This window comes from Musa acuminata, chromosome BXJ3-10 (genome assembly GCF_036884655.1).
Source record: "Musa acuminata AAA Group cultivar baxijiao chromosome BXJ3-10, Cavendish_Baxijiao_AAA, whole genome shotgun sequence".
Classification (NCBI taxonomy): Eukaryota; Viridiplantae; Streptophyta; class Magnoliopsida; order Zingiberales; family Musaceae; genus Musa; species Musa acuminata.
In genome coordinates, this window is record NC_088358.1 from 20,246,324 (window position 1) to 20,261,811 (window position 15,488).

Below are 15,488 nucleotides of genomic sequence, written 5' to 3' on the forward strand. Positions count from 1 at the left end.
TAAAGCTTACGGTTAGCATGCCAACCAACCCACCATCACTCCTACCAGAATGGTACCCGCTCAACCACCTTGTCTGTCAGTGGAAGCCGCAAGGTTTATCTCCGGGTCCCACTGTGAAACATCAAGTCTCCAGATCACAGGTGAGGTACATGAGCCGCGTTCGTGAAGAGGAAGTATGGGAGTGTTTTATGAACTCTCCGGCCACCTACCGTGCCAGCGGAGTCAGCAACGTTTTCCGCTGGGTCCCATAATGAAACATCGACGCTTCCAATCACAAGACAGGTACTGGAGTTGGGCAGCGTCAAAATAATGTAAGGGGCCGAGGAGGTTAAAATAGGCATAATGGAATATGAGGAGTCGGTTTGTTAATATGGGGAAATATTGAGGGTAGTTTTGACATTTGCGTCGTGGTTGCCATTAGTTAAATACCCAAACCGAGTCGTCGCAATAAGATCGAAAGCGTCCTGCGGACAAACCAATCCATCCGCGAGAGAGAGAAGGGTTTCGCTCGTTCTCGACCACCCCTGCGTCCTCCACACCTCGGGCTTGGCCTTCGATCCTCTTCCGATCCTCCCAACCTCGCCTCCCCCAATGTAAGTGGTCTATTGTCGATCCATCCATCTGCTGTATTTCCTCGTCAAATTATCTCCTCTTTGCTGATCTATTATGGTTCTTATGGAAACGATGGCGCAGATTGGTCGCATGTGAAGTTTCTTCGCTTTTCTAGCTGGTTCTGGGTGTTTTGTTCTATCTGGGTGGTGGATTTTTGAGCTTCTAGGGTAGATTATGTGGTTTATCGTTATTGGATTCCATGTGATGGGAAAATTCAGTCAGATCTTTGATTTCGCTTGAATGGGGTTAATTGAATTGTGGGTTGTTATTTTATTTTTGTGGGTTTTATTGTTTATGAAAGAGAAGATCTGAGAGATCGGTGGAGGAAAAAATGGGGTTTTGTAGGGTTTCTTTTTTGGTATAATGATATTGAGAACTTTCGGAGGTTTTGCAAAGTTAATTATTTGACCCCATGTGACATTTTGCAAGTGTTGGAAGTGGTTTTTTTGGATGTTTTATTTTGTTATATTGATGCTTCGAGGTTGGTACTTGAATACCTTTGCTTGTTTGAAGGACGACCATGAGTGACGACGGAGATAGGACCTGTCCTCTGTGCGCGGAGGAGATGGACCTGACTGATCAGCAGCTGAAGCCTTGCAAATGTGGGTATGAGGTACGCATGCCTGCTGACCAAGAAACGAGAGGAAATTGGGTTTTGATATTCAGGCACATGTTTGCCTTTTGATGAATTTATGCGATTGAATTTGCTACTATGTCACGTGAAGATGTACATATCCAAATTAAGTTTTGAAATTGAGGCATTTGGTTGCCTTTCTATGAATTCTTAGAGACTGAATTTCACGTTTGGAAGTCATTGTCACCTTTATCTTGTCCCCAGATTTGTGTTTGGTGCTGGCATCAAATAAATGACATGGCTGAGAAAGAAGAGACAGAAGGGCGGTGTCCAGCCTGCCGCACACCATATGACAAGGAAAGAATTGTCAGGATGGCTGCCAACTGTAAAAGGTCATTCATCTAATTGGTTTTTCTAAAGAAAAAAGAAAAGTATATCATTTCTGTAGTTTCTTAATATAATACGAGTATTTGTATTTTCTTGCTTTTGGATAGGTTAGTTGCCGAGATAAACGCTGAGAAAAAACAGAAATCTCAAAAGTCAAAGCTGAAAACATCTTTAGAAGCTAAGAAGCATCTTAGCGGTGTTAGAGTGGTCCAACGGAACCTTGTGTACATAATTGGCCTACCTGCTAATTTATGTGACAGAAGTGTGCGTGCTCTGTCTCTTGTGCTGTCAGGATTTGTTCTTTAATAAACATAAGGGGTGTTTTTGATAACTTTTTTTAGGTTTTGCAGATTCTTGAACGTAAGGAATACTTTGGTCAGTATGGGAAAATCATAAAGGTATCAATTTCTCGTTCTGCAAGTGCCCCTTCCCATCAAGCATCAAGTAACGGCACTTTTAGTGTGTAAGTCTTATTTAACTTGATATTGGTATTATTCTCTAGTTGTTAAGTACAAGGGAATTTTTGTTTCTTGTCACTTGGATTTCTCATTAAACTCAGGAAGCTAATGGTTCTAAGCTTTACAAGCTGCGGTTATGTCATGGTGATTTTCTCATCAGGCTCTAGTTTCTAGATGTCTTGTTTATTGAATTGACTAATTGGATAATATTATTTCTTCAACTTATGTTGCATATTTTTAGTTAATTACATGTCTCGCGCATAACTGGGTTATGAATTCTCGTTTATTGTGAAATGTATTCCTGTCTTTCTCAGTGGAGATCTGCTATCAAATAAGCATAATCACTTATGCATCTATTGGTGACTATTTTTAAGTGATTTGTAGTGTTCTAGATGCCTTCACATGTAGACAGTCACCTAAGCGTCTTTAATATTTAATACATGTTAAGTTTGGGGATTATATTGGTTTATGTGTTGGTGGTAGATGTTGTTTAATTTCTTTAGTTTTGTATTGTATTGTTCTTTTATGATGCTTTATATTGTTAACTTAACTATCTACCTATCTGTTTTTTAAATTTACTTAAGGTTTTCTTTTTTAGCTTCAGTCCATGTTTACTTTTTTGGTGGACTGTTACAGGATTTTGGTGATAGTGGTTTGTTAAGTTCAGTGGGCCTAAACTTGTGTCAGACATTGAACAAATTATGTCTTTTCTCTTATCTTTCTTATTAGATTAGGCATGTTAAGACTTAAAAGTGCATGTGTATGACTTACTGTCCTAGGAGCCAAAGGCAATAGAGAAACTGTGGCAATAAATGATAGTATATGTGGAGTGTCCAACCCTTGCAAGTTTCTGCAAATGACTCCTACATGTTGTCCTTGAAAATACCATAAAACTGCAAGTTCTACATGGTTACCTGATGTCGTCACTTTAGTTTGCCTATAGCATTTTGTGATCTGATTAAGAAGTGTTATAAAAAAAACTGAATGCATATTTAGTTTACCAACATACTGTCACGCACTTAGTTGGTTTTGCCTAAGTTGTGCGGCACTCTTGCGTGTCCGTCTGCAAATGTCAGCCTTCCCGAAACCTCCTATGGTCCCTCAGGACCTACAAAAGAGAAAATGAGTTAGATAAAACGTCTCACTCGGGAACCACAAGCAATCATTTCGGTAAACACTTCATAGCCAATGCAAATTACAAACATACCTCACAAGCTCTGAACGGTCACATAACAAAGGGTCTGAAATGGTCCACTACAGATCGAAATCCCTACAAGTGCCCACATGACACAACATTTGTTTGCAAGCCTAGGACGGCCACTAAACTAAAGAAAATGGGGTTGCTAAGTCTACTTATGCAAAGCATGAAGAAAACTGAAAGACAAGGACATTGCATGAGCATTGCATCAAATACCCCATTTACAGTTTTGTTCGTGACATTCTCCCCCACTTATTCCTTTGATGTCCTCGTCGAAGCTTTTGCAGATGCTTGATCTCTTCGCCTTTGCTGAGTCTTCAATCTTCTGCTCTAGTTGCAATGCATCTCTTGGCTCCCAACTGGACTCCGTTGTTATTGTTGAGCAGTCGAACTTTGATCCGTCATGCTGTTTCAATTCGCTAATGACTCTGACTCTGGTGTGGGGTCCGCTGAGTTGTGTTGATCCCTGTTGTTTCCTACAGATCCCTTAGATGAAGAAAAAGATCATCTTTAGTATGCGTCAGTCTCTCAAATGTTTCATGTCGCTTAAACTAGGTGGATGCTTGTTGGAGCTTTAACTAGCATCACCTCGCAAACTTTAAAGTTTTTGGGTCATTCCTCCATAAAATTTGCCCATCAATTCTTCTTTCACTTGGTCATCACTTCTGCTTTCAATTGGCATTCTGTTGGGAAATGAAACGGTAATATACTCTCAGGAGTACTATCACTATTGGTGAGGATTTGATAACTATTGTCTTTCATTCGGTTTCTTCGAAGGGTCTTTGAACCTGTGTAGAGCTCTTTTGCTGGATAGATAAGAGAATTGGGGTACTTGGTTTCACCCATTCTTTTAAGAGTTCATAAGGTAAAGGTTATTTGACTTCGTTAGTCTCCTCGAGGGTTGTACTCTATGCATCGAGCTAGTTACTAGCTGTCGCTTGCTCTTTGCTCACACTTTTGAAGCACTCGAAGTGTTTATACTCCTTGCATTGAGTTAGCTACTATGATTCACCTTCTCAATACCATCGAACTTTTGTAATGTATGAAGTTCTCACCCTAACTTGGAACAAGTCTCTAGTAGTTTTGGTCACCTCTAGAATTGTACTGTCTTCTCCATAATCTTTGTCGTCTACTCATCTGAGTTGCAAAGGTATAGCACCACGTACTGTCTACTTCGTTTCCTTGGTCGAGTACTCTTGTATCGACCCGAAGTCCTTTGCTTTTGGCTATCTTAATGAGAAGTTCGTTGACACCGGCCTTACGAAGTTCCCTGGCCTCTGCCTTTTAGCCTTGTCTCGATATTTGAAGTTTGCCTTTGCATTCTACACCTCCTCGGCTCCTTTCACGACCAAGCGCTCTCCCTCCATGAGAACAAGGGATCGATGACTTCACAGAATTCCTACCTCTGCGGTACCGTGGCACTGTTATACTCATGGCCCTATTATCCATCGTCTTGCATCCGCGTCCCTTTCTTCATGATCAGTAGATCTACTTCTGTGGCACTGTGACACTCCTCCGAGTCCAACTCCATTATAATCGATATTTGATTTTTGGTAGCTAAGTCTCTCTGAACTCATCGTCGCTTCCTCGCCCCTTTTGACCCCCTGCTTTAACACCTATATGTTCTCCGAGTAGTTCTCGTTAATTGATGGAAAGATAGATTGCGACTCCTATGCATGGCCTCCGCCATTATGTTGCAGGGTTTGCACTGATTTTGTTCTCCTTAGCTTCCTTGGTAGCAACGTTCGCTTACTCGGCTTGTTCTCTGCTCCATGTTTCATCTTCTATGCTAACTCTCTTCAAGCGGCTTGGGTCATTCACCAAGTTACACTCAAGTTGCTCCGCTCCTCGATTTGCATTGAGTTGATAGTGGCTCTTGTGCCCACCATTCCATGGGTCGGCCCTCCATTGAGTTCGATCTTTATATCGGCTCCAAGTATGCCTTCATTTTGTGTTGCCTCGAGTCGCTCCCCCACTTAATCTTGCAATGCATCCATTAATGCATTACCTCATGCGAGATCATGCGATAACTCCTCGTCACTCGCTCGGTCCGTTGAGCTTTGTGGGGTTGTTGTCTTGAGATACTTCTCAACATGTGCAGTCCGTTGCACATAATTCTCCCTTTGGAGAACCGAGATTTATCCCTCCAAGGTATCTGTCTCGTTGGAGCAATTTCTCTCTTCACATCCTTCCCTTTGGAAGTTTCGGAGATCATCATCCCCTTGGACTACTTCGCCTTGTTGAATAAACTGTGCATTGTTCTGCACCCGTAAATGCACTCGCTAGATTGAGACTCCTCGCCAATACAGCCCCTGCTGCACCCCCTCAAGGCCTAGCAACATGCTGAACTCACTGCACACTTCAACCTCATACGAATGCATCCTTCTTATGCCGAAGAGAGTTTCAATACTCCATGGCGTCGAGTTTCGATTGTCTTAGGATGGCCATGAACATTCCATCGTCCACATACAATCCTTTTCATGAGTACCAAATTTTTCGAGTTAGCAATTCCCTTCACCTCTATGAGCTTTGCATAATTCTTTCGGTTGCTGAACAACTCATTCCACCTTGCATGGTCTCATCCTTTACCCAACGCCTCGCTTGCCTTGAGCATCATCAAGTATAATTGCCAATGTCGAGCCGTAGCTTGAACTCAATCATCCCAACCTTTGTGCACTACGTATTCTTCCCAGCTTGCTTGTCCTCGTGGTGCTTCTTGCGCGAAGGGTTAGTCATTCCTCTGAATGCCAATCTCAGTTGTCTGCTCCTCTGAGCGACTCCTTTTCCCTACATTTCCATGCTTGTTTCCTCCAAACGGTTACGCATGCTGGCTGCCCTCAACGCAGCCTCGCTAGATCCCCTACGTTTGCATGCCAAGTGTTTTTATGTGTGCTTGTCCCACTCTGATACCATATGCCACGCACTTAGTTAGTTTTGCCTAAGTTGTGCGGCACCCTTGCGTATCCGTCCGTAAAGGTCAGCCTCCCCGAAACCTCCTATGGTCCCTTAGGACTTACAAAAGAGAAAACGGGTTAGAGAAAGCGTCTCACTTGGGATCCACAAGTAATCATTTTAATAAACACTTCATAGCCAATGCAAATTACAAACATACTTCATAAGCTCTAAACGGTCGCACAACAAAGGGTCTAAAATGGTCCACTACAGATTGAAATCGCCACAACTGTCCACATGATATAACCTTTGTTTGCAAGCTTAGGACGACCATCAAAATTAAAGAAAATAAGGCTGCTAAGCCTACTGCCAGCCCTTTATATGCTATGCAAAGCATGAACAAAATTAAAAGACATGGACATACATGAGCATTACATTAAACATCCTATTTACAGTTTTGTCCGTGACAATACGGAACTCATGTTTTTGTTCAGAGTGAGTGTTTAACATTACCTATTGAACCTTGTTGGACTAGGTATGTAATGTATGCAAGAGAAGAAGAAGCCATTCGATGTATCCAAGCAGTACACAATTATATTCTGGAGGGTAAAACCTTGAAGTAAGCCTGTAACTTAGAGATTGTTATTTACTTGACCTTTTCATTTCCCTGTGATATTTCTCTAATGACATTGTAGTTTACTTTTGTAGGGCATGTTTTGGTACAACGAAATATTGCCATGCTTGGTTGAGAAATATGGTACGGAGAGTAGCCTATTATTATACTGCTGGTAGTTTCTATTTTTGGTAAAATTTGTTTCTCTTTTTTCCTTTCATTCCAAGTAATTGACTTGGTTGTTCAGATCTGCAGCAATCCAGATTGTCTGTATTTGCATGATATAGGTAGCCAAGACGATAGTTTCACAAAGGATGAGGTTATTTCAGCTTATACAAGGTAAATGATAGTTCTTTGTATATTTAACTTTCATCCCAAGGTCAAACTATGTTTTGACCTATTGCACAGAAGCTAAGCTAATCAGTATTTCACACAATGTTTGCTCTCCCTTTTACTTAACATTCGTCTTGTTGTGGCCTTATAGGAGTAGGGTTCCACAAATTGCTTCAAATAGTTCTCAAAGGCGTTCAGGAATTGTTTTGCCTCCTCCAGCTGATGATTCTTCAAACAGTATAACTGCTTCAGCCAGAAATTACATCAAGAGCCCTTCAAATGTAAATCCTAACTATTAGAACTTGGTTTGAGTTGGGACTTGTTACTTTAGTGTGGAGTTAACCTTATTGATGCTGTTTATGCATTCTTTTTATCTGCTTGGATACATTACATTGACTGATTGTATATAAATGCAGATTGCTTCAACCCAGGTCAAAGGTTCTCCTCCTAGTAGCAGTGCTGGGAAGCTCACGGTTCTTCCTGCTGGTGCTTCATGGTATGATTCTTATTGTTCTTGTTTTTTCTTCTGGTGGAATCATTATCTAAATGTCAACTGTTTGCAGGGGGCTCCGAAGTGCAAACTGCCGGCCTCCAACTGCAAGTGCAGCATGCTCTCAAGTTCCCTATGCAAAACAAAAGGTAGAGACGGTTGGTAATTCGTGTTTGCCTCCTACATCGACTGAAAGCACAAATCATCTTTCTGCATGGAATGAAGTAGTTCCAACATCAAAGGTGCCTGAAGGCCAGATTTTGACAATTACTAAGTTGCCTTCTCTGTTAATGGAAAGCACAAAGCAGTATTGTTCATGGCATGATGACGTAGATATGGCATCAAAAGTGACTGAAAGCAGAGACTCTCCACAAATTAGTGATGCATCTCAGCCTGATGAACCTTTGAGTCCATCACCAAGAGTAGTAACATCTAGTGATTGTTCCTCCAGATTTTCTTCATGGGATGATGGCATAAACATGACGTCCAAGGTTGGTGAAGAAAACCAAATGGCACATTCTGATGATGGGTTTAGACAACTAGAATATCTAACACCTGTTATTGAAAAGCAGTGCCAAGCATCTGTCTCAGATGTATCAACTGTAGATGTCTCAGGTGTAACTCGTATTTCCCAGTTATCATCGAATTTCGTGCATTGCCTTCCAGTCAGTGCACCTGAAGACAAGGAAACATCCATTCATGTGAATGGTGACAACTCAAAGCCAACAAATAGTACAAGTTCTAAAGGTTTTGATAGACAATTTGGCAGGTCTGATTTTGATAGGGCTACACAAGGTTCTAGTACTATCAATGAGGCAACACATAGTTTATGCTCGAGTTTCTCTTCAGTTAGACTAGATAGCCATGATAGGCTGGGTCGATTAAATGTGAACCAGAACCTTATTTCAGATTCTGTTAGCCTTACACCTGTAATACCTTTGTGTAATGTCTCAGATCCAGCTCCTTGGAGTAAAGCCTCTCAGTTGCTTGATAAACATGGTGGGAATGAGTCAAAGGATCAGAGTACTGAGCCACTGAAGGAAAAGCTGATTTCTGCAGTTAATAGTAAGGACAGAGTCATACTTCCTTGTGATGATAAAGTATTTCTAGGTAATGTTGATCGCCTGTCATCTTCACCTTATGCAAATCATTCACACAATAGTGGCAATTGTTCAAGTTCTACTTCTTCAAACACGGATGCCCAAAATAAGCAAACCCCAAGAGCTGACAGAAATCTGGAGATGTGTTCGTTTCCTTTAGGAGAATATGCCTTGTCCAATGGTTGCGATGATCAAAGCAGTTCACCCAGGGAGAGTTTTAGGTGTCCTGAGATGAACTGCAATGAAGAAAAAGTGAAATCTTCAGGAAGAGTTGATGATATAGCCTATAATAACAAATATGCAACTGTAAATTTAAAAGGGGAGAGCAGCATCATTTCAGATATACTGTCACTAGATGTTGACCCATGGGATGACTCATCAAACACAATTAACAGTTTTGCTAGTCTTCTTGGTGAAACTGAAAAACAGGAAAGGTCTTTTAAATTATTGAGTTCATGGAAATCCAACAACAGCAACCAATCTAGATTTTCATTTGCCAGGCAAGAAAGCCAAGGGAATATAGTGCAACCTATCAGAAGTGAGGTCTATGCACAGAAGTTTTGCTCCTCGTCACATGATTCATATGAAAGTGGGCTTCGAAATGGAATTTTGTTCAATACTTTTGAGGCACCCAACACTAACATCATGAGCAACCCTGTCATCTCACCAGATAAGGCTGCTAGTAAGTACTTGTTCAATATTAATATATTTTAGTCAGAAAACAAATTTCTTCGCTTTTTTATTGTCAACTTTCTAATAGTATTGCTGCTCTGTTGCTGCTTTTAATATCTTTAAGTTGTTGCTGTTTTTTTCCTTTTCTCTGCTGCTTTATGGGTGCTTTTGTTTCGCTATTGAGATTGTTTCAATATTTTCGGAGCCTGAGTCCATTAGACATGGTTTCAAAAACAATTAATGTGGCCGCATATCTTGGTCTGGTCGGTGGCTTAACCACATATGTCGCCACATACGCAGAGCAGCCTCATATTTAGATCTGTGTCTTAACTGCATCATATACCTGTTATGTGACAGTATTATGCGTCTATGCTGCATAATTGCAATTCATAGCAACTGCATAAGGTGCATGTGTTGTATATGTGAACAAACTTGGACCCGACTCAAGGCTAAAACCGAAGCTGGTGTAATCTGTTAAAGGATTTTATGTACTAAATGATGCAAGACTACAAGAGCCTTTTATCATTTCTCCAACACCACCGTTTCTTCTGCTTGAGCCATGGTTTGCCAACTCTTCTCTCTTTAATCCCACTCCTTGTCATCCTCAATTATCTCACCTTCTAGAAGAAGTGCAATTGGAGGAGTTCCATAATGTTTCTTTGTTTCTTCTGTTTGAGCCCTAGTCTACCATGATTGTGCCCTCCTGGTCTCTAATCAGTGGTGTTGCATGGGTGTCTGCAACTTTATTGTGAAATTTTCTGCTTCCCCTCATTTGCTTTGCTATTATCCTGTGAAAGAGGTAAGTTTGCAGCATTGGTTACTCAGAAGCCTTTACTCTTTTATTTTTATCAAGGAACTTTTGGTTTGTTATGGAATTCCCTTTCTGTATTTCTAATGTGGACTATGCTCCCAATCTGCTGCTCTTAATAGTTTGAACTAATTTCATGTTTGTGCTTAGCATTTGAGTTCTGTTTGATTGCTATATTTTGTTTTTGTGGTATATTATATTGTAAATATTTTTAGTTTTATCAGGATTGACTAGCTAATCTTAGGAAACATGAAAATGATGCAATTATGAGTAATTAAGCTTGTTATGCTATGTTTCAATGTACTGAGATATGCCATCATTATGGTTGTATTGATTGGAATATATTCTCTTACTCATTTGTTATGCATAATTTCATTTTGTTTTGGACTTATTTTTTAGGCAGTTTGAAATCTAACTGCAGATGCCTGTGTATATATGCAGCACAGCATATGCACTATGTCATGATGCGGTCACCTGCATACTGCTTTCAGTTTAGACCTTGCCTATAGCCAACTTGTCACGTTGTGGCAAGTGAGCCTGACCCATGAATGGTGTTGTCCAATTACCATAGCTGATATATTTTCTTTTTTTTTTGTGACAGGTTTTGTCACTTATTATTAATGTTAGCAATGGATACATTACATGGATACAATACTTCAAATGTCCAATTATGTTTATTGAGCATGTAGTGCCAATATAATCTTGACTTAGAAGTATATACCGTCATATTATTATTTATTATTGTTATTATTATTATTATTTGTGTGTTTGTACTTTGTATGCGTTCTATATTGCTGATGATATTCATATTTTTGTAATTGTTGCTCTCACAAATGGAAGGTACTTCAAGGTCTAAGATATCAGCACCACCTGGATTTTCAGCTCCAAACAGAGTTCCTCCTCCAGGTTTTTCTTCTCAAGATAGATTTTATGAAACACATGAGGCAGCATTGTCAGGTTTGTGCATCAAATCTGACTAGTTTTCTTGTAGGGTCTTCAGTTCCCTAATGTGTTTCTGTTTTCTTGCAGAAAATCATCTGGTTGGTAGTCCAGCTGGAAATCGTTATCAGTCACATATAGCTGGAAATCCTGGTGATGTAGAACTTGTTGATCCAGCAATTTTGGCTGTCGGCAAGGGACGAATGTCACTTGGAATAGATAATTTAGGTTTGGGCCTTAAATCTACATTTCCTGTGCAGAGTAGCCCTTCAGATAATGACCTGAGACTTCATTTATTGAAGCAGCAGTCTCTCTCTTCTTATCAGAACTTGAGCATACCAGATTGTGTGGGAGATAGATTTTTGCCATTACGTGATGCATATATCACATCTCAACTTTCAGCAGAAAACCACTCTAGTCTTTCTCCAATAGTGCAGATGTCACTTCAACAACTGAGAAATTCACAATTGTTGAATAAACAGTGGGATGGCTTTAATGATTTATGGACTGGAAGTGATATGGGTATGAGTGAAGTCATGAGGAATGAAAGATTTGGGCTTAGCAACTTCTATTCTAGCAATGAGGACAAAAAACTTCATTTCCCAAATGGTGATCTATATAACAGGGAATTCAGGATGTAATGCTTAACTGTCTCTGTGAAACATTTGTCCATCTCCCATGTATGTCAGTGTATCTCTGAATAAGTAACAGTTGATTCTTTCGAGGAGATGTGGATGTTGATGGCACGTGCACTGCTACTCCCGAAGTTGGTCGTGCATCATAAAGGTGGGAGTTTATGTTCTGACCTTTTTCCATCTAAAGGTTAATATTGGTTTATCCTTCTGAATTAAATATGAGAACACTAGGAGAACCATTGGTGTACAAAAAACATATTGCCTTTTTATAATTGGTGAGACTTATAAAGGTTGGGTTTTCAGAGAGGTTTCTTGATTTCAGATATAATTAGGGGACAGAAGTTTGATAATGAAGAACTTTCCCGTTGGGGTCTGTGTTAGGAATTGGAGCGTTGCTTCCTAGGTTTTTGATATAATGCATGCCAGTTGAGCGGGCTAAGTTTGCATGTGCATTATTGGAGCAAACATACCAAATGATTCCTTCACTGTTGCTTGTTTACTGCTCTCTTGGTCAGTTGGTCTTAATATAGGCTGTGCATTTTTATTGTTTAGTGGAAGTTGCTGCATATAAGTGATTGTGTATTTTGACTAACAAGGCTCGATTTAAGACAAAGCTCGTGACTCTTATGTTGGAGAAATGTTGATAAGATCCATCGTCATTGCACAAGGATCCCTAGTGTGCTTGTGCTGAAGTTTGACTCATCAGTTGGTTTGAAATTCACACAGCATTGCCAGGTAGATTTATCATTGCTTGTTTGTTATGATCTTTTTACATTCTTTAATAACTGTTCTAGTTCTTCTGCATTTAAATTGCTAAAATTGTAAGAGCATATTCTTTTATGCTTTACTTCTCAAAATTATGTGGTAATGCCATTCTGTTTTCTGTTGGATGTTAAAACTATATACTTACGGAGTTCTGATGATTGAAGTCTACATATATTTAATTGCTTCAAGCTTAGAGCAAAGCACATATTGGCCATTGGCTAAGTAAATAATGTCTGCAATGGCCTTGATCTGATCATTGACATTTTTCTGGGAATAGCCACACTTGGAAATATCATTTATCCTTTGTTGTAGCCCCTTACAATTACTGTTTTTGCTTATCTGCAAAGAAAAGTTGTCATACATCTCAATGGAGGCTGGTTGCAGGGTGCAGTAATATTGAAGCGTTCATATAGGGGAATTGGCAGGATTAGTGATGACTGAGCTTTCATCTTCATGCTTTTACATTTTGTATTTTCAGATTTTGGTAAATGACAATTCTGTTGTAAAACTCCACCAGTAGTTTCTTATTTTTGCATGTGTTCGCCCTCGTTCCGACTGTTGTCAATTGAGAGCTTTGGACTATCTGGTTAGCATTTCCGAGTTTGGCTTGATCTTTTTATAACCCATGCTTCGACATCAGACCAAGTTATTCGTACGGTAGATGTAGTTATTTCGGTTGTGGCGAAGATGTCTTGGAATTAATTTCTCTTGCTTTTTTTCCCTTAATTTTCCACAATAAAGATCATGATTCTCTTGGTTATATGTTTTATTAGGTCCTGTATTGGATTTTCTTGGTGCCTACTATTTGGACAACTGTTGGTTGAATATATTTCTCACAATTATTTTTTAATGACGGATGTAATGCTGATTTGTGTAGGTCTCAAGTTTACGATGCTTGAATCTGTGTGTGTATGATTGTGCCATATCTTAGTGTAGCTGAGACTATTTACATAAACCACTGAAACATCTTGGCCCCTATGGTTATGTAGTTTGTGAGATTCTATATTAGTATCTGACCCGACCCCTCATGAATCCTAACTTTAAATTCAACCAACTTACTTTAGCTTGTTGAAGTAGTGTCCATGGGTCAAGAACATGGTAATTTTGATAATTTTGTATAATTGGGTAGTTTTTCCTTAAATATCCATGCTTATTGATTGGTCCCCCTAAACTTGTTTGGATCATCTTATAATTTTGATAGATTTGAAGCTTAATTGTAGAGATTTTGTTAGATTATCATGAGGTCCTAAGATCTAAACTCGTCCTCACCATTTATACTTTGCAAAACTAAGAAGTGGACATCTGAGTAGAAAATTGATGAGTTCATATATTTGGACCTGCCGACATTCGAATGTCAGGTTATTGTTAATTCGGCACACGTGGTTGATATGATGGTACTAATTGTAACATTGGATCGACTACCTTGTCAAACGAGTAATGTTTGATGGTTTCATTTTGTAAAATCATTCCAACTTAGTTTGGGATTGATTGAGTTTGCGACTCGACACCCCATGTCTCTTGGCACTAAGATTGATTGACTTGACACCCCCAACTCAATTAAGAAGATTTTGACTCCGTGACCCGACACCTTTGGATAGATAGCAAAGAATATGGCATCGACTTGTATGAATTTTAATGTTACACAAGTATTGTTCAAATATAACTACTAAATAATATGAATTCCTTCATCCATGCAAGTCCAAAGAGATGACATGTTGTAGTGCTGTGGAGAGTCCAAAGCAGCACCGAGCACTCACATGTCACGCGCACTGCGACGGGTGGTCGGGCAACAGCAGCAACGACTTAAATCGACAACTGTTCTTCTGGTGGCTGCCGCCGCTTCTGCCCCACTTTGACGAACCAAACCGCCCCCCCTCTTCCTACTGCGTGTACGCCGCCGAGAAGTCAAACAGAAGAGCACAACAGGCGCAGCTCCGCCCTTCCCTTCCCACCCAACGAAACAAATCCAATCCTGCTAGTCTTACGAGAACGATTGCAGCAGGAGCTGCTGCAGGTACTGCACACCCCCACACCATCAGCGACCATGGCTAAAGTTGCTCTCCTTTTTTCTTTCTTGACTCGAGGGTGGTAGGACTGCAGGCACAGCAGCAGCAGCTTCATCTGCTTCAGCCATGGGATGTGATGGTCCTGCTTTTCATGTGACCCTGTCTGCCCAAATCGATACAGCCGAGTCGCTTCCATCATGATTTATTTGCCCAGACAAGCTTCAAGTTTTCGCTACCCAACTCTGCGTCCTCATCATGCAAAGCCAACGACAGGTTGGTGGCGAACTCCGCTAGAGGCCAAACCCCCTCGGAGATGGCGGCCGCGCCCCGTCGATCGGCCATCTCTACTGCGACTTCTTTTCCTTGCTGTGTTCCCACGTTATGTCACTATGTTCAGCTTAAATGATTACATTACAACCAACACCCTAATTCGACTTACCTCTCTGAATTCAGCTTAAATTTTGATCGTCAATTTGATATATTTAGTTTAACTAAATCGAAAAATGATGGCGCTATTGATGATCAAATTTGAAAATAATTTGGTTCTATTTTCAATATCGAGGTATTATTTATTATTTATTTATTTATTTATTTATTTATTTATTTATTATTATTATTATTATTATTATTATTATAAATGATAAATAGTGAGAATCTTAACCCCATAAGCTAGCCGACATCACTAAAAAAGTAAAAAAAATATTTTAAGTGAGAAAAATAAGAAGACTTACATCCTACTAAAAAGGCATCTTATACATAGTGCTATAATCTTATATTAATAGGAAAGATCTATGGTTGATTTTAAAAAAATTATCTTATTGATGTTGATGTGGTGGATGAGTCAACTTATTTTTGGTGAGATTTGTCTAATGGAAAATATTCACCATATTAATGAATATTTCTGAGAAAAATAAATAATCCATTGCTATCGTATTTAAACAATAAAGAAAGAAAGAAAGAAGAAGGAAGAGAAAAACAATTTATTGCTATCTATACCCTAATTGTC

General features: G+C 39.7%; 1 protein-coding gene across 4 annotated transcripts; it reads left to right on the top strand.

The window, feature by feature from the left end:
- Window positions 1-455: 455 nt before the first annotated feature.
- On the top strand, window positions 456-13,066 carry LOC135651543 (uncharacterized). Of its 4 annotated transcripts, XR_010501865.1 has the most exons (14): window positions 456-593; window positions 1,126-1,225; window positions 1,451-1,578; window positions 1,681-1,837; window positions 1,924-2,036; window positions 6,657-6,740; window positions 6,830-6,878; window positions 6,982-7,073; window positions 7,219-7,348; window positions 7,484-7,563; window positions 7,631-9,339; window positions 10,978-11,094; window positions 11,167-12,446; window positions 12,861-13,066. XR_010501865.1 is itself a non-coding variant. In XM_065171678.1 (13 exons), coding segments are annotated over exons 1-13 (3,312 nt in total). In that variant the 5' UTR covers window positions 456-591; the 3' UTR covers window positions 11,718-13,066. The 4 variants fall into 4 exon arrangements, 3 of the variants coding, with proteins under 3 accessions (XP_065027750.1, XP_065027752.1, XP_065027753.1); XM_065171678.1 differs by having other exon boundaries at window positions 11,167-13,066; XM_065171680.1 differs by lacking the exons at window positions 456-593; window positions 1,126-1,225; window positions 1,451-1,578; window positions 1,681-1,837 and adding an exon at window positions 2,133-2,175 and having other exon boundaries at window positions 1,999-2,036; window positions 11,167-13,066.
- The last annotated feature ends 2,422 nt before the right edge of the window (window positions 13,067-15,488 follow it).

Bases quoted from the DNA above. Each gene is read 5' to 3' on its own strand.
- LOC135651543 (XM_065171678.1), top strand. The intron at 1,838-1,923 runs GTGCGTGCTCTG...TAGGTTTTGCAG, and splicing joins CTAATTTATGTGACAGAAGT to ATTCTTGAACGTAAGGAATA. The intron at 6,879-6,981 runs GTACGGAGAGTA...TTGGTTGTTCAG, and splicing joins ATGCTTGGTTGAGAAATATG to ATCTGCAGCAATCCAGATTG.